General features: G+C 35.0%; 1 protein-coding gene, 1 non-coding gene and 1 pseudogene across 3 annotated transcripts; 1 reads left to right on the top strand and 2 right to left on the bottom strand.

Moving 5' to 3' along the window:
* Positions 1-276: 276 nt before the first annotated feature.
* Positions 277-7,863, bottom strand: LOC110763186 ((+)-neomenthol dehydrogenase-like; annotated as a pseudogene). The gene is made up of 6 exons (XR_015832808.1): positions 7,086-7,863; positions 6,736-6,982; positions 6,278-6,352; positions 5,517-5,843; positions 892-951; positions 277-403 (listed from the first exon to the last, which is right to left on the bottom strand). The product of XR_015832808.1 is annotated as a (+)-neomenthol dehydrogenase-like (transcript).
* A 2,660-nt stretch (positions 7,864-10,523) lies between these two features.
* On the bottom strand, positions 10,524-10,630 carry LOC148297407 (small nucleolar RNA R71). The gene has a single exon (XR_015833255.1). It is a non-coding gene; the product is annotated as a small nucleolar RNA R71 (small nucleolar RNA).
* A 5,453-nt stretch (positions 10,631-16,083) lies between these two features.
* LOC110763190 (Pentatricopeptide repeat (PPR) superfamily protein) lies at positions 16,084-18,581 on the top strand. Its single transcript, XM_021965951.2, has 2 exons — positions 16,084-16,528; positions 17,050-18,581. The coding sequence occupies exons 1-2, from the start codon at positions 16,133-16,135 to the stop codon at positions 18,208-18,210; spliced, it is 1,557 nt and encodes a 518-aa protein (XP_021821643.2). The 5' UTR covers positions 16,084-16,132; the 3' UTR covers positions 18,211-18,581.
* The last annotated feature ends 106 nt before the right edge of the window (positions 18,582-18,687 follow it).

Genomic DNA, 18,687 nt, shown 5'->3' on the forward strand with positions numbered 1-18,687 from the left:
TTAATTTTGTCTTCTTTGTCTGTTCTTTCTTACTTATTTTTACTAAACAAGACATGATACATGAATAGTCTACTGCCATACATGCACTTTGTAGTTTGTGTCTCACTTAGTCAGGAGGACCAAACCTCAACTCTTATTCCAAGTTAGAAAGTCCAAAAAATGTCAACCTTTGTTGTGGTCAATGTGTCAATATTACATTGAGATTTCAAAAGATAGTCTTGTACGATTGAATATTACAAGATCTTGAAAAAGGGTCTTTCACTCTGTTACGTACACTCAAAAGGGTGTGACTTCTTGTGAAAGAATGAAGAGACCAGAAGGACTACGATTTCGAAACACTGCTAACCCCACAACAATTTCAGCGGCTCCATCAATGGTGAAGATGCCAGCATTGAAGCGTAAACATATTTTATAAATATTCTGTGTGGCCCACATGAAGTGATCTATGTGGTAAATAAATTGTTTAATTGGTTTAATAAATATTATTCAGAATAATTATATTGGTCAAATAAAGAGAAGTAGTTTCCTACTTTATTACTGTGATGGGTGGTAATTGATTATGGGCTTTACTAGGAAACGGGTCTTATCTTTGCCTATAATAGTGCGCATACCCATTTTATGTGTACACTGATGAAAACACGTATTAGGGTTTTCTAACGTGCAAAAGGCTAGAGAGAGAGAAATTTATTTCCTCTACACTGACGGCTCGCTTACGGATCGCTCAAGAAAAATTTCTTGATATGGTAGAAGACTAATCACAAGGTATGTATGTAATTTAAGTCTAATTGAATTTCCACCTAATGCTATTGTGAAAATCATGAAGTTCAAGATCTTAGGTCATGGATTGGGTCTTATGATTTTACCCAATATTAAGTTTACATAAAGTTGAAATCTGTTTTGACAAATCCAGGGCATAGACAGTTGGCGCAGATACTTGGGTACTTCTTGGCATCAAGGAGAAGAAAGTTCATATTTTCTCTCGGTCATAATTATTGGAAACCTTCCAATGAGCATCTACCTTTTAGAGTATAAAGGGTTTAATGTGTAGATGTTGACAAGTGTCATAATCTAGGCCATAGATAGAGATATAAGCTCTTTCTTATATACTAGAGCCATATATAGAAATGAATGATCTGAAAAAGCTAATAATAATACAATACAATCTTTATGCAATCATTATTTCTTCAGCAAGCAATGGACAGTGAAACTCCTTGAATGAGAGCATACTTTCTCGGCATTGCATAACACACCAAAAGGTGTTGTATTCTGCAGGTAAACCATTGAGAGCCAAGATGATAATGTCTTCATCAGTAAAGTGCACGCCAACACAGGATAGCTGATCTCTTGCATCCTTAATATGATTAAGATATTGAGCTATAGAATCTGAACCTTTCTTCATATTGTAGAGACAAGTCTTCAGAAGAAAAATACTAGTCTTGGTAATAATAGCAAACCTTTCTTTCAAAGTTAACTACATATCCCTAGCATTGGTACTACCAATTACACAAGAAATAGCAGAGGAAGACAAAGTAATAGCATCAAAGCTTTGTTCCTCAGAATTAGAACCAACAACAAACTGAGGTGGACATGGATGGGAACCCATCGATTGGGATTTGTTATTGTTTTCTGTAAGAATTACTACTCAACTTGTAGCTGCTCAGATTGATTCGACTCGCTGACTTCAATTCCATGTCTGCCTACGGAGGTTCTATTTCCTCAGCTATGGTGGATTTCAGATTATTAGTTGCATTCCTGCTCTTTGGATCCTATGGATGTTCTTTTGGTATGTCTGTTGTTCATCCTCTGTCTCTCTGATTTCCATAATTAGAGAAATACCTTTGATAGTTATTGTAGCTGCTCCCAAATCAAATATTGAAGTCCTTGCTATAACATCACCTTCCTGTTCTTGAATACATCACCATGGATCAAATATTGATGGTTCATTTGTTATTTGCTTTGTCAATTTTCTAGTGCATCCCAAATCTCAGTACCCCTATTCTTGACTCTTAAATCCCACTTCTTTGGAGAACAAGAAAATCTTCAATCAATCAATACTTACATGGTTCTGTCACAATTCTCTTCTCAATCTTCTTATCTCAAGGGACAAAGAATTTCCCATTTCTCATTCTCTTCTATCTCTTTTCTCCAATCTCTCAGGCAACAAAAGACTTTCTCAGTTCTTCCTCTTTCCTATCTCTCCTTTCTACAATCTCTAAGGGTACAAAAGAATTTCCCAACTCTTCCTCTTTTCTACCTCCTTTCTACAATCTCTCTGATCAGGGAACAAAAGAATTTCCCAATTCTTCTTTCTTTCTATCTCCTTTCTTTAATTTCTTTAAATTCTCAGGGAACAAAGAATTTCCCTCTTCTCTTATTCTATCTCTCTTTCTCGATATGGGGGTCTGACTACATAATTGATTTGACTTGCTTATTGAGGATGCAATTATTTGGCAAATTTGGGATACTTGATGGTTCATACAGTGAATCAGTTGGTACATCTCCTGGGCAAACAGTTAATAATTTGTGGTCAATAAGGTTGCGAAATTCGTTGACTGGAAGAGTTGATGGAGCATGTATTATGCTGGAATGTCATGGCATACTTGGTTTTGTGACTGGTTCCCATCCATGTCCACCTCAGTTTGTTGTTGGTTCTAATTCTGAGGAACAAAGCTTTGATGCTATTACTTTGTCTTCCTCTGCTATTTCTTGTGTAATTGGTAGTACCAATGCTAGGGATATGTAGTTAACTTTGAAAGAAAGGTTTGCTATTATTACCAAGACTAGTATTTTTCTTCTGAAGACTTGTCTCTACAATATGAAGAAAGGTTCAGATTCTATAGCTCAATATCTTAATCATATTAAGGATGCAAGAGATCAGCTATCCTGTGTTGGCGTGCACTTTACTGATGAAGACATTATCATCTTGGCTCTCAATGGTTTACCTGCAGAATACAACACCTTTTGGTGTGTTATGCAATGCCGAGAAAGTATGCTCTCATTCAAGGAGTTTCACTGTCCATTGCTTGCTGAAGAAATAATGATTGCATATTCTGGTCGTGCTTGCTATGGAGGTTCAGATGATATAGCAGCCCTTGCAGATGCTGTCATGCCTCCCCTGCAGCATGAGTTTTGCCTCTCGGTTGCAGTATTTAGCATTCCTGTGAAGTCTACCTGTTGATGTTGGTTTGTTCAAACTCCTTGATCATTTTGGGATCAATGGCATAGTCATTCTCGTTCTTTCTTCGTTCTGTCATGGACCTGCGCATCACCTCGCCTTGCTGCAATATCATGCTTGGTTTCACCAACCATGATCTTGAGGGGGGATGTTAGAGTATAAAGGGTTTAATGTGTAGATGTTGACAAGTGTCATAATCTAGGCCATAGATAGAGATATAAGCTCTTTCTTATATACTAGAGCCATATATAGAAATGAATGATCTGAAAAAGCTAATAATAATACAATACAATCTTTTATCAAATTCTCCTTTATTCTATTTTCTTAAGCTCTGTTAACACTACCAACCCACATAAGACCAAAATTGTTGTGCATCTAAACCAGACATTTGCTTTACTTAAGGTTCAAGTAATGTATTATTTGATTTGCTAATGTATCAACATTTTATCAAGACCCAAAGAACTCTGTAACATGCACTAACCAGCTAATTAGGCAGCTAGGGTTTGTTCGGAAGTACATGTCATACGAAAGGAGCTCTTGGAATCATGTTATTGAGGCAAGAACTGTTCTACACAGATAATAGTGTCACTGTATTTAGAAACAAGAAGGTACAATTTAACTAGACTAGTCCACTGGATAAAAATATCTCCCCCTTATTAGTTAATTCTATAAGATCAATCACATCCTAGAACAATTACAAACCACATAAAGCGGAAAATTAAACCATGACTATGCTGACCAAGTGCTGCATCCCTAACCCCAAAACTTGCATTTTCTTACTGATCAGCTTACCTTACCAAGTCCTGCAGCTGCAGCAGCTCTGAGAGCTTCAGGGTCCATAATGGTTCCATTAACCCCTCCATTGTTTACCTATGGAAGTTCCACACGTTTCATCTTTGTTAAATCCTTGTCAACCATAACCATAAATGCATTGGAGGAAAAAAAAAAAATTGATAATTTTCGAAATGAGCATAAAAAATGAGAAAGAGAAGCTGGTTATACATACCAAGATGTCTAGTTTCCCAAACTGGGTTGTGACAATCTCTGCCAGGGAAGCAGTGCTAGAAGGGTCTGTGACATCAAGCTGATGAAAAACCACAAGGTCTGAGAGGCCACACTCTTTTAATTTTTCAATAGCTTCAATACCCTTCTTCTCATCTCCAGTGAAATTAGACTTGCATTGATTTTTTATTTGGGTTTGGCTCGGCAAAAAAGGAACCTGGCATGAAAAAAAAAACAAACAGAAAACTTGGGTATTTAATTCTTGTCCTATCAGGAAAATAAATCAAGAAAACAGAAAAGTTGGGTATTTAATTCTTGACATATTGTTTCGAATATTTTAACATTTTCACAGCAAAAAAGTAAATAAATAACCTACTTGGGTATTTAAAAAAAGTAAATATTTTATTATTTTAACATCTTGTTTGATTGATGGAGATTTTTTTAAACGTGAGTTGGCAACTTAAGGGTTTGTTTGGTTGGTTTAATTTCTTCTGATTTCTTGGAGAGCACGTGATCTTATTGTTTAGTTTATTCAATTCATTCATTAATTGTTTGTGATCAGTTTATGTAACGCAAGTATTCATCAAAATAGAAACTCTGTTCTTCAGGTCAATATGTAATTGACGCATTAAAAACACTAGTGGCTAAAATATAGGGATGCTATTATTAATGTTTTAATATTTTAATATTTTCACAACCAATCTAGGGAAGATTTCTAAAGATAGAAATTAAAGAGAACTTTTAAGTGGGTCCATTGCACTCTTGTAGTCCCTATAATGCACCATATGTTCTTTTTTGACTTCACAGTTCAAAGTTTGACGGCCAAGCTTCTAAGAATATGAGTTCAAGAGCAAGTTTATATGTAGAAATGTAAACAAACAATGTATTAGAGATCCTTCAAATCAATTTCAGATGAGCTTGTTGATAATTTAAAAGAGATGCAATCATACAGGACTGTTAGATTGAGAATGTTGCAGAATTGAATATGACTGCATCATACATGCAATCCTCTTATTGAAAGTAGAAAGAACTTAAAAAGGATCTGTTGGTGGTTCCAAATATACTTGGTTGCATTAAAATAAAAGTTCAAGATGCTACCCAATCTTCAATCAAAGACTTGACACTACATTCTGAACAAAGAAGAAACTTGAAGGGCCATCATTGGGCAGCAATGCTAACTTCACAAACCTTGCAGCACCAAACTCACAAAACATAAGACTAGCGCCATCGAAAGGCTTGAACGAGTTACCACTTGTTCTAGTCAGTAACATTGGAGATATGAAAGAAGTAGCGCAAGTTACGATAAATAATGATACGAAATGTGGGGTACTTCTTTTCTAGAATCCTTGTATATGCATTCAGTGCAGCTTTTGAGACTACATAGGCAGTGAAAGAACAAGGCCAACCCTTACTTTCAAGTGAATCCTCCTTGAAGTCTTTTAGAAGCTCACTCAGTACATCATCTATTCTCTCTTCTGTTAGGTTTTCGGCATCTGTAAAAACTCCTTAGCCCAATCGTTAGGTATATACATTAACTTCCTTAGGAAAGACGAAACATTCACAATTCAGCTGTTCTTTTAGCACCATAATAGTTTATTTGCAAGCATTCTTCTGTTAACTCGTAAGTTTCAGTCATTAGTTTACTCAAATCAACTTCTCCTCTTTCCTGTATCAGTAAAAGCAAACTTATTATTATGGTGCCTATTGCCCACCACTTACACACCCACCCCAAACAAGAAAAATGTTCATCAAAGTTTGACATGCACATCACAATGAAAATATTTCAAGATAGAGGGGAAGAAAGCATGAGAACTTATATGCATAATTTATTTTATTTATCAGCAAAAGGCTTTAAAAACATTTATGCACAGATTGCAGAAATATTTATCAGGCGAGATAAGTAAATCCAAAAGGTAGCAGGTTATTGGAAAACTCCTAAATTAATTCAAATCAGATAATTTCCCCTACTAAAAACGGCATAGCATTAAGCGAAACAGATCTTTGGCCAAACCACAGATCAATTGAAATATTCACATGAGCACATACATTGAAGCGTTTAGCTTTTGATAGTTATAGAAAAAATTAATTCGAAAGACTTACAATGCCAGTAGACTTTGCTATAGCTATAAATGCATCAGCATCTCCTATGGCTCCAATAATCCCTGCATTGTTCACCTGTGCAGAGCCAACTGTCTCACTATCTGTTTCAATTTAGCAAAGAAAAGAAAAATGTAGAAAATGCAATTAAAGGAAAGTTGGTAGATCCTCTGATTACTTGGATAATCTCTTTGGTTCTATAAACAACCATAAAGGCCAATGCCAAACCCCTTAACTCCAGCCACTGATCTTTCTTGGGTACTTGTAAATTGTACAGAGAGTTCATATCATATATGTAAAGAACTCAAACAAACAGAGTGACAAACATAGTGAGATATAGATCAACAACTGGAAGTGGACAGAATAAGCAAGCATGATATAGATCAGCCACTCAATTTTACAGTAACCTTCAAAAGGCAGAAACTTTTTCAAGAAACCTGCAGCTATGATCATATACATACCAAGATATCAAGTTTCCCAAACTGGGTTTTGATGAACGCTGCCAAGGAAGCAACAGTAGCAGAGCTAGCCACATCAAGTTGATGAAAAACCACTTGGCCTGAGAGGCCAGACTCTTTGAGTTTCTCAACAGCTTCAAGACCCCTCTTCTCATCTCTAGAAGTTAAGACTACAGTGAACCCATTTGAGGCCAACTGCCTCACAGTTTCCAATCCTATGCCTTTGTTTGCCCCATTAACAACTGCATACCTGAGAAAACAAAAACCCAAAAACCAGTTTCTTAAAAAACAAGAAGCAAGCAAAAAAGAAACAAAAACAAAGAAACAAAGCATAAAGGACCCTAAATTGCCACCTCTTTGTTGCTTCTGCCATTGAGTGGAGTGAGAGTATGAAAGTAAAGTAGTGTGAACACGGCAAAATAGAAACTATGCTCTTCAGGTCAATATGTAATTGACGCATTAAAAACATTATTAGTGACTAAAATATCGGGATGCTATTATTAATGCCATGCATACATGCAATCCTCATATTGAAAGTAGAAAAAACTTAAAAAGGATCTGTTGGTAGTTCCAAATTCCAATATACTTGGTTGCATTAAAAAAAATAAGTTCAAGATGCTACCCAATCTTCAATCAAAGTTCTGACACTACATTCTGAACAAAGAAGAAGCTTGAAGGGCCATCATTGGGCAACAATGCTAACTTCACAACCCTTGCAGCACCAAACTCACAAAACATAAGACTAGCGCCATAGAAAGGCTTGAACGAGTTACCACATGTTCTAGTCAGTAACATTGGAGATATGAAAGAAGTAGCGCAAGTTACGATAAATAATGAATGGACTGGCAATTGTTCTGCTTTTTCGCAATATGGATATCTTAAGATCAATAACATGTAAGTCTTCAAGATGTTTTTGGAAAGCTTTTCATTAATAGAAGTCAGTGGGTGCATAGATGCATATTGATCCATTGTATACTCTAAATCCTAGCCATTAAATTTGCAGATGAACAAGATCATCCTGATGCACAAGGTTTTCTTCTCTCCTTTTCCCTTGTTAGTAAGTCATTTCATCATAAAGAGAAAATTTGATATACAAGGGGCAAAAGAGTAACCAAAATACAAGGACCAGAGAGTTTCAGGCATACCAAAATACAAGTAAGATATCTGATGGCCCACAAATTTGAGTTAACAATCCTTCAATTATACTGTTCCAGCAGTTAGAAGTTCGATTTCCCCAAATCCGTCCTCCCACTTTCTGATCATAACCAGTCATACAGTTTTTGATTAATGAAAAATAAAAAATTCATAGTTTTCTTCATATTCTCAGGAAGCAAAGAGAAACAAAACAGTACCAAAAGTATTTATCTAAATTCAAAATTGATTTGTAAATTCACAAACAGACAGAGTTTCATTGTGAGAAACAGCAGAATCAAGTTCTATTTCACCTAATTCGTCCAACCATAACCAATCATACACTGTTTGATTTGATTACTGAACGCAAAAACATTCATAGCTTTCCCACATTTTCTCAGGAAGCAAACAGAAAACAACTCATTTACGGAAATTTTAATCTAAATCTTAAAAGCGATATTCACGAATAAACAAATAGAGAACCGATCGATGCGGATGATGGAAATACCGTAGAAATATGACGGCGACTCCAGGCAATGTACAGGAAGAGAATCGATCGGGAGCCCTAACGACGAAGTCAGCTAAGAGTTTGTCGAAGGAAGAGAGAGCTTGAACAAGAGGCCTTGAGAGAACTGAGAGAGAGCATAGGACACGTGGATGGTGAGAGATTGGGGGTTTACAGAAGCAGAGTGTGGTGTGTGGTGTGATGCGAAAGTGTTTGAATTTTGGCGCTTGCAGATTTCGGGTCCGGTTCGAAGAAAAGCCCACCAATGAATAGTATCATCAATGGTCCCTCAATACACTGATTTGTATTTTCATCTGAGAGGTTTTCGAGTTAAAAGGTCTTTGGTTCTTTAATTTTCAAAATCGTTCATGTGATCCTTCAACTTCAATTTTGTTAGGACCAATAGTCCTAACAAAAGTCCTAAACCAATAGTCCTAACGTCAATTATATCAATTTTTTTTGTCAAAAATGACCATGTGATGTGGAGGTGTGAAGTATTTGAGGGACAAAAAAGACTTTAAACACATTTTTGAAGCATTGATACGTCACATGACTAAAGTTGAAGAGTTTTCAGACCCAACTAAAAAGCTGAAGAGTTTTCATACAAAAGAAAAAAGGGGAAGAATTTTCACGTATTGGGGTTTAGGATTCGAAAACTTTACTGCGATTTGAGTCCATTTGTTGTATAGAGCCAAGCACACATTCTTATTCTTCTAAGAAAACCAGGCACCAGATTCTTTCTCTTGGACATGTCTCCTTGTACAACCACTCAAAATAATGCTCTCGAGTCCTGCTTTTTTGCATCATTATTATCAAATTCTTCATCAGTACCAAATCATAACATAATACCAAAAAATGACAGTTTAGATCAAACTAATAAAAATTACACACTTATATTAAAAGTTTTAATGTGAATTTGTAGTTTTTGTTCAAATGGAATTTGTAGTTTTCTTTTTAATTAATTGATGAATGTTTGATAATCTATTTCATGGGTTCAATCATGTTTTTCCCATTGTGTAGTAAAAACTTTCATGCTTTTAAAAGAGAAGAAAATTACCAAAAATTAATAGAATTTTGATGAAGATTATTTTTTGATAGTTTGTTGCCAATGGTACAAGTTATGCTTAGAATACTTCTAAAGAAAATTAAAAAGAGCTTTAATTATTTTGAACAACTATAATGGAAAATATTTTGTGGATCAAATTATTAAGAGTTGCATGCTTATGTTAAAAGTGGAAACCCAATGCCTTAGTGTTTTAATCAATTGAATTTTCTTGAAATCAAATCTTGCATAAATCTACTTTTCAATCATAATTGTTCTTTTTCAGCTCTGTTATCTTTACACCACTCTCTGTGGATACGACACTCGGACTTCCGAGCTACACTGCTATACGACACCTCCCTCGGGTTTTGCAAAGTGGTAGTAACAAATTGGGGTTGTTACCGGGGAGCGGCTTGTCAAAGAGTACAGAGATCCCCTTGGTCAGAGGTTTGCTGGTTATGTGGAATTCTTCACATCTGGTACACTCTTTCCAACTTTCATCTTATTGTTAATAATTTTGTTTTGTTTTGTTTTGTTTTGTTTTGTTTTGTTTATTTATTTATTTTCTTTATGCGACCTAGAGATCATCTAGGAAGATTTGTCAAAAAGGCTGAAACTGTTAATTCTGCTTCAACTTCTTCACCTGAAACATCTAACAAATCTGAAAGCATGGCAGAAATTGTGAATAATGAACAAGAAATTAATGCTCAGATTGTGAATAATGAAATTCCCATAAGAGAAGAAGTAGTTGCACCTAGAACTTTAGAGACATTTTTGCATCCTATTCGTGCACCAAATCCTTCATGCATAATGTTTCCACCTAACATGCCAAATTATGATTTCAAACCTAGAATGATTCAACTGCTTCCCATTTTTCATGGTATGGAAAGTGAAAATCCTTACGTGCATGTTAGGGAATTTGAAGAGGCTATTGGCACTTTTGACAATGTTCAACTTGATAGGATTAATTTCATAAGGTTGAAATTTTTTCCTTCTTCCTTAAAAGAAAAAGCCAAAGGTTGGTTGTATTCATTAAGGGCTATATCCATAGGTTCTTGGGGGGAAATGACTCAAGCACTTTTTAACAAATATTTTCCTAATCACAAGACGATTGCTCTTAAGAAAAGAATCTCAAATTTCTCTCAAAAGGAAAATGAAACTTTATATCAAACTTGGGAAAAATTTAAAGAGCTTTTGAATTTGTGCCCACACCATGGCTTTGAAAACTGGCGTCTTGCTAGTTATATCTATGAGGGACTTCTCCCCCGTGATCGCCAATTTGTTTAGTCTATGTCTAATGGAAATTTTATGCAAAAAGACCTTGATGATGCCCTAGAATTTTTGGATGAAATTGCTGAAAAAGCTCATCAATGGACTGTCCCCAGTCTAGTTGAGACCACCGATCGTTCAAGAATTGCCGCATCTTCTACTAATAAAGGAATTTACCAATTAAAAGAAGAAGATGATTGGAAATTAAAATTTGAGGTTTTGACTAAAGAGATAGCTGCTTTGAAAATGGAAAAATCAAATTTGCCTCAACCCGTTTTTCAAGCTGATGTTAATCAAGTATGTGATTCTTGTTGTGAGATTGGTCATACTATTAAAAACTGCCCAATTTTCCAGGAAATGAAAGGAGCTTATGAGGAGCGTTGTGCTGCTATTGGAAACTTCAAACAACAATATGCTCCTTTTTCCAACACTTACAATCCAGCAACAAGGAATCATCTGAACTTTCGTTGGAGCAATGATTCACAACCTCAGGTAAGTGATAGAAATTCTTTCAATCACCATTTTCTTGCAACTAATGCATTTAATGCTAGACCTTCTTTGACCGATACTCTTCAAGCATTTATGCAGGAACAACAGAAGCAAAATCAAAGGTATGATACCTTGTTTGGTCAAATGGTTGAAGAAAATAAAGAAATTAAAAGCCAAATTTCTAAATTGACAAATTCTTTTGCAATAAATGAAAAAGGGAAATTTCCTTCTCAAACTCAACCAAATCCAAAGAATGTTAATTCGTGTAAAACCTCAATTGAACATGCTAAGTCTGTCATTACTCTTAGAAGTGGTAAAATAATTAACAACACACCTTCAAATTTTGCAAAAAGACTATAGCCAAATCCAAAATCCTAATCAAATGAAGAAGATAACTCATATCAAGATTAAAAAAATAATAATTAAAAAAAAATCTCAGTTTTGTCAAATCTTCTCCAGTATCTTTCTTTATCAACTAAAAATCATCTCTTTATCAAATAAGATCATCTCTTTTTTAAAATATATAAATAAATAAAAAAGAATCAGAACCCTTTTTCTATTATTTACATTTTACAAGAAGATAATTACAAGAGAGAAATAAATTCTAATTAGCCAAAAACAAATGGTAATTTGAAACAAAATTTAAAAAAATTCAATGGAATAACTTTCAAATTCAATAAAACACAAACTGAAAAACAACACTCAGAAGAAAAAAAGAAGAAGGAATTATGCAAATAATACCAGATCTGAAAAAATCTTCAAGGAAAAGGGAAAAAAAACCTCGAAAAGATCTTCAATCATCATTAGTTTGGATGTTCGAAATTTTGGGTCATTTTTTAGGCATTCTTCGGAGCACAGAGAGATTTGATCAAATCGAACACTCGGTGTTACACGATTCTTCAAGGCATTTGTAATTTTTCCTTGCTCTCCTTTTGTATATTTTAGATATAGTTGTATGAAGCAAATAATTTATTCATTTTAGAAGATTTAGTGTCACTCATTAATTTCTTTCTATCATGTCAAAGATTGTCTCTCCTAAGACTAATGAATGACCTCAACCCTTTATCCCAATTTGTAGCTCTCCACAATATTAGTAGATGCAGAAGAATTTTGTATTGGGTAACTCTTAACCAATACAAAATACGACACTCAGAGTGTGCTGCAAAATACGACAAAATAATAGGCAAAATAGCTGTCATAAACGCAAAATAATCTTCCAAGCAACCATATTTTCCTCTATTAAATAGACTTTTTCTACGTTAAAGATATTTTGTCTTAATTGATATCTTCTTTTTTCTACTTTATAGGTAGTATTTGGAGCATCCTGGGCTTCCTCATACTCTGTACTTTTTCAACCTGAGACAGTGCTTCAAACGCCCAAAAACATGCTTGGATTCCCCATACTCCGGGCAATTGATGAGGACTTCTTGTTCTTCATACCCCTTGCGAAGGTGATAACTGGCGCAACAGATCCACTCAGCAACATTTGAACCTTTCTTGAAACACGCCAGAATGTTTTTCATGAAAGAGGAAAAGAACCTGTGTTTACATTTTTTTCCAAAGTGCAAGATAACAGTAATAGTTAGTTAAGAGTAATTTTTAATTTTTTTTAAAACACATAAGCCGCGCGGCTCTTTGTAATATTCCAAGCGTATAGCTGGTCGGCTATACTGGGGTTTTTATTTTTTAAAATTAATCGTATGGCCGCGCGGCTGTACTTATAATTTAAAAAATAAAAAAGGCCGCCTAGCCGCTAGGCGGGTCCTTTTTTTTCCCTCCTTTTTTTGGATAATAAATAGTATAGCCGGGCGGCTATACTAGGTCCTTTTTAAAAATAAAATAAAGCGTATAACCGAACGGCTATACCTGGGTTTTATTTTTTATAATTAATAGTATAGCCGCACGGCTATACGTATAATTTAAAAAATAAAAGGGCCGCCTAGGCGCCTAGGCGCTAGGCGGGTCCCTTTTTTTCCCCCTTTTTTGGGGTAATAAATAGTATAGCCGCGCGGCTATATGTTGTAACTCTATAATATATACAAATTGTATAGCCGCGCGGCTATATTTTGTAACTCTATAATATATACCAATTGTATAGCCGCGCGGCTATACTGGGTCCTTTTTAAAAATAAAATAAAACATATCGCCGTTCGGCTATACTGGGGTTTTTATTTTTTAAAATTAATCGTATAGCCGCGTGGCTAAGGCGGGTCCCTTTTCTTTTTCCCTTTTTTTGGGTAATAAATAGTATAGCCGCGCGGCTATAGGTTTTAACTCTATAATATATACAAATAGTATAGCCGCGCGGCGATACTGGGTCCTTTTTAAAAATAAAATAAAGCGTATAGCCGCTCGGCTATACTGGGGTTTTTATTTTTAAAAATTAATAGTATAGCCGTGCGGCGGTACACATAATGTAAAAAATAAAAAGGCCCGCCTAACCGCTATGCGGCTCCTTTTTTTTTTGCCCCTTGTTTTGGGTAATAAATAATATAGCCGCTTGGCTATATTGTTATAATATATACAAACAGTATAGCCGCTCGGCTATACGGGATCCTTTTTTTTTTTTCCCTTTTTTTGGGTCATAAATAGTATAGCCGCTGGGCTATACTCGTTTAATGTATACCGTCAGTCATTTATTTTTTTCCCCAATTATTTTTGTTTACAATAAGAGTAGTTTAGAGCATTATCCGAATTTTTATTGTCCCATTTTGATTTTTTTATTTTTTTATTACCAATATAAAGAATTTAGCCTTTTCCCATTTAATACTCGTATTATACACATACGTACATATTTTTCAATAATACTTCCGTTTTCAGTATACGTCTTAAAGACTCAGTAAAATACACATTTTAAAAAAGTAAACGTACAATACACATATTATACACTTACGTACATATTTTTCATGTTTAATACACATATTTTTACAAAATTTTCAATAATACACACGGGTATTCTTAAATAGAAAGACAACAAGAACATACACCCCATAATAATAATAAAAATACTAATATCTCAGAATCTACATCATTATATTAACTAAATTATCAGATTTTTAAACTTAGAACACTTTCTGACAAATAAAATATGTACATGGTGAACTTGCAGGCTTGCAGCATAGCAAGATTATGTGAAGTACATAGTTCACCTTTTAAACAATTCAAATTGCAAAATACATCGGCTTCAAGAATAACCCCATTCAATCGCACTGACAAAGAGCGCAAAGACTGAGAAAGAAAGACACAGGATGGCAACGCAACGGTCACACCATGAGAGAAATGAAGATCAAGCTCTTCAACATTACACCTTACTGCATTAAGAATCCAGCCGATCACTCGAAAATGATCATCAGAAAACTTGCTTTCAGCTTCGGCTGTAAAGAAGCTCCATTTAATGCTGAAAACTTGCATCCCATGATCACCACGATAAAACAAGTACCTATCCAAAGAGCTCATCAATCTCGCTTCTGGTTGGTTGTTCTATATGGAAGGAAACTTAAATCGAAACTCACAGAAGGAACTGATAGATGAAATAGGGACTGTTGAAGGCAGTGGTGGAGCTACAAGAGATATCCTTCCCCTGCAACCAACTTTTGCAACCACTTCTCACTATAACCAGCTAATTTTATATATATATACATACATACAAAAGAAATTAGAATGCCCAATTAGACTTTGCAGCCAAGCAAGATTCCAAATACCCAAATTAAAATCTTACACTAGTTATTTGGGACATGGATCCCATGCCTATATCCAGTCCAAGACACACTTAAACTCACCAAACAATGGCTAGGAGACTTGTCCATTTTAATTGAAAATATCCAATCCAGTCCAGCCTACCAAATAAGGCCATATTGTTCAGGATGGATGTTGTTATCATTTAGGTTTTTGAACTCTATGGGCTATATGATGAAGAATAATCTGATTGATTTGAGTAGGAGCCGATCCGCAAAAGAGCGTTTGCTTCCTATTTTTAAGTTTTTTCATTTTCTTAAATAAAAACAAAACTGTTATATTTCTAGTGAGTGGATAGTTTTTAAACGGAGTGACATGTCTATATTAAATGTCAAGCGAATCTTAGGAGAGTATCCAAATTTTATAGCATCAAATTAACAGATTTTTTGACAAAATCAAATGACATGTATATAGTTGATGTGCTGGCTGTGGAGAATGAGTTCTGATATAAAATATCACTAGCCTCTCTGCACACGCTTCTGCGCATGCGAGAGGTTTTTTTTTTTATATATTATTTTTTTTAAATTTAAAATTTATTTTAGAATTAAAAAAAGATAATGGGTAGTTGTTTTCCATAAAAATAGGACCCGTTATCCGATTTTTCTTTTAATTTTAATTTTTTTAAATATGAAAAAGTGTGAATTTACCATATTATCCTCATTTAATTAATAATTTCAATTCTTAATGCTTGCATTAACCAAGGGAATTTTCTGGTATTTTGAATGTTTCACCATTCTCTGCCTTTTGCTTTATATATACTAGCCTCTCCACACGCGCTTCCGCGCTTGCGAGAGGCTTTTTTTTAAATTTTTTTTTTTTAATTTTAGAATTAAAAAAGATAATTTGTAGTTGTGTTCCATAGAAAGAGGATCCATTATCTGATTTTTCTTTTAATTTTAAATTTTTTGAATATGAAAAAGTGTGAATTTACCATATTATCCTCATTTAATTAATAATTTCAATTCTTAATGTTTGCATTAACCAAGGGCATTTTTTGGTATTTTGAATGTTTCACCATTCTCTGCCTTTTGCTTTATATATATAGATAGATACAACTAAAACTGATAAATTTGTGAACCTCAAAAATATTTTATGATAAAATGTCTTTATTTTTTGAATATTTTTCAGTGTTAAAAGAAGAAAAAAAGAAAAAGAAAAAGAGAGCAGTGATTTTACATGGCTATACCTACCTATACACGGAGGAGTCTAAACTTGAGACGACACAGAACATGGAGAGTGTAGTGAACCTGCAGCATAGCCATTGCAAAATAGCACTGACATGGAAAATCAATCACGGTACCAGCAGCTTCTTCTTCTTCCCCAAAACCCTAACCACAAAACCCTCCTGCAAAGCCGGACCTTTCGCTTCCTCTCTTCGCTCTGCCCAACGCCTTCCATCACCATTACAACCAGATGTAGCCCCAGAAAGCAGTTCCACAAAGCACACCACCCTCCTTGTTGAGACCTTCCATGAGCACCAGAGGCTCAGAGCCTTACTTCAGAAGCTCATCAATGGCTCTTGCCCTCTGCAATTGCTTGGAGAAGATGATGACTGGACCAAAGACCAATTTTGGGCTGCCATCAGATTCCTTAAACATACTTTCAGGTTCAATGAAATTCTTCAGGTGCTTTTCTGTTTTTTCCCCTCTCTCTTTATTTCTTGCTTTATTAGATTCCAATAACTCTAGGATTTGCAATTTGGATATTGGGTTCTGAGTTTTGAATTTTGAGGGGTTACCAATGGTATTTTTTAATTTTGGTTTATTTTTTGTCATATTTTTTTTTATAGAGAATTTATTTTTGGTCATATAATGTGAATTTCTTTAATAAGCTGGGAAGTTGTCGTATATTTGGTTGCCAAGAAAGCCAGAAAAGTAATGCAAGAAAAAAAAATGATTCCTATGATTTCTGTTCTGTAGTGTTCCAGAAATGGTGAAAAGGTTTGCTCAGTTAAGCTCAGTTAAATGGATTTTTTTTTCCATAGAACTGGGGATTTAAGAAAAAGCTCACTGTGTATTCATATGTTGGTTTGCGTTCTTTTCTTTCATTGTTTCTCTTTTATTTTCCTGAGCATCTAAACAGAGCATCATGAGAAGTAGTTGTCTAATTTTCTTATTGAAATTGCTACTCTGGGAACTCTGAACAGTTGTTTGATATGTGGAAGAACATCGAGAAATCACGGATTAATGAGTTTAACTACAGCAAGATAATAGGTTTGCTAGGTGAAGAGGGCCTGATAGAAGAGGCAGTACGATGCTTTCAAGAGATGAAGAGTCACAATCTTAGGCCGTCCTTGGAGGTTTACAATTCAATAATTCATGGTTGTGCCAGACAAGGAAACTTTGACGATGCTTTGTTTTTCCTTAACGAGATGAAAGAAATGAATTTGGCACCAGAAACTGATACCTATGATGGACTTATTGAAGCATATGGGAAGTATAGAATGTATGATGAGATAGGCATGTGTGTGAAGAAAATGAAATTAAATGGCTGTTCACCTGACCACATTACCTATAATTTGCTTATTCGAGAGTTTGCACGTGGTGGTTTGCTCAAAAGAATGGAAAGTGTGTATCAATCCATGCTTTCAAGAAGAATGGCTTTGCAGTCTTCTACTTTGATTGCAATGGTCGAGGTTTATGCAAAATTTGGTATTTTGGAGAAGATGGAAAATGTTTATAGGAGAGTTTTGAACTCCGGAACTGTGGTAAAGAATGACTTAATTAGGAAACTAGCTGAGGTTTATATTGATAATTATATGTTTTCCAGATTAGAGAAATTGGGAGTTGATCTTTCTTCAAGATTTGGTCAGACTGATCTTGTTTGGTGTCTGCGTCTCCTTTCCCAAGCAGGTGTTCTTAGTCGAAGAGGTATGGATTCCATTGTTGATGAGATGAAAGAACAAAATGTCCCATGGAATGAAACGGTTGCAAACATTATAATGCTGGCTTATTTGAAGATGAAGGATTTCACACACTTGAGAATCTTCCTCACCCAATTACTAACCCAGGGTGTGGAGCCTGATATTATCACTGTTGGAATTGTATTTGATGCTAATAGGATTGGCTATGATGGGTCTAGAACTTTAGATACATGGAGGGAGAACGGCTTTCTCCGCAAAGCTGTGGAAATGAATACTGATCCTTTAGTTCTCACTACATTTGGGAAGGGGCATTTCCTTAGAAACTGTGAAGCAGCGTACTCCTCACTTGAACCTGAAGTTAGAGAAAACAAAACATGGACGTACCATCACCTCATTGATTTAGTGTTCAAACATACTGAATGTAGCCTCAGTATGAAGGACTGAAGATAAACTGTAGCTTATCACAGAAACTTTGTTTTTATTTTTTTGGTCTGAAAAGATTAAAAGAAGTATACTTTGTTCATGTACCGGTTACAGATGCACTTTTGTACAGAAGTATTTGACAGAACCTCTTATGAAGTTCTTGGATCATCTTCATATATCTTTTTCCTGGCTACTCAGATCATATGGAGGAGAATTTTCTGCCTTTGAAACTACGAATTTCGTTTTGTCTAGTCTATTTGGACCACTGATTTTAATAGTGGCTTGTGGCAACCATAGTAGACACAATACAGGTCGAGTCTGCTAGAGGCTACTAGTGCAGCTGGAAACATTTATTTCTGGAACTTCTGTATTACCCCGGCTACGCACCTTTTGTATGGGTAGCAGACCTACATTTGTAAATTTTACAGGAGCTGTAGTAAAACTTATACTATGTACTATAACAAATTTGCAATATATCTTTACTGCAATGAAATTTAG

Source organism: Prunus avium, chromosome 1, assembly GCF_965620075.1.
Source record: "Prunus avium chromosome 1, drPruAviu1.hap1.1, whole genome shotgun sequence".
Lineage (NCBI taxonomy): Eukaryota > Viridiplantae > Streptophyta > Magnoliopsida > Rosales > Rosaceae > Prunus > Prunus avium.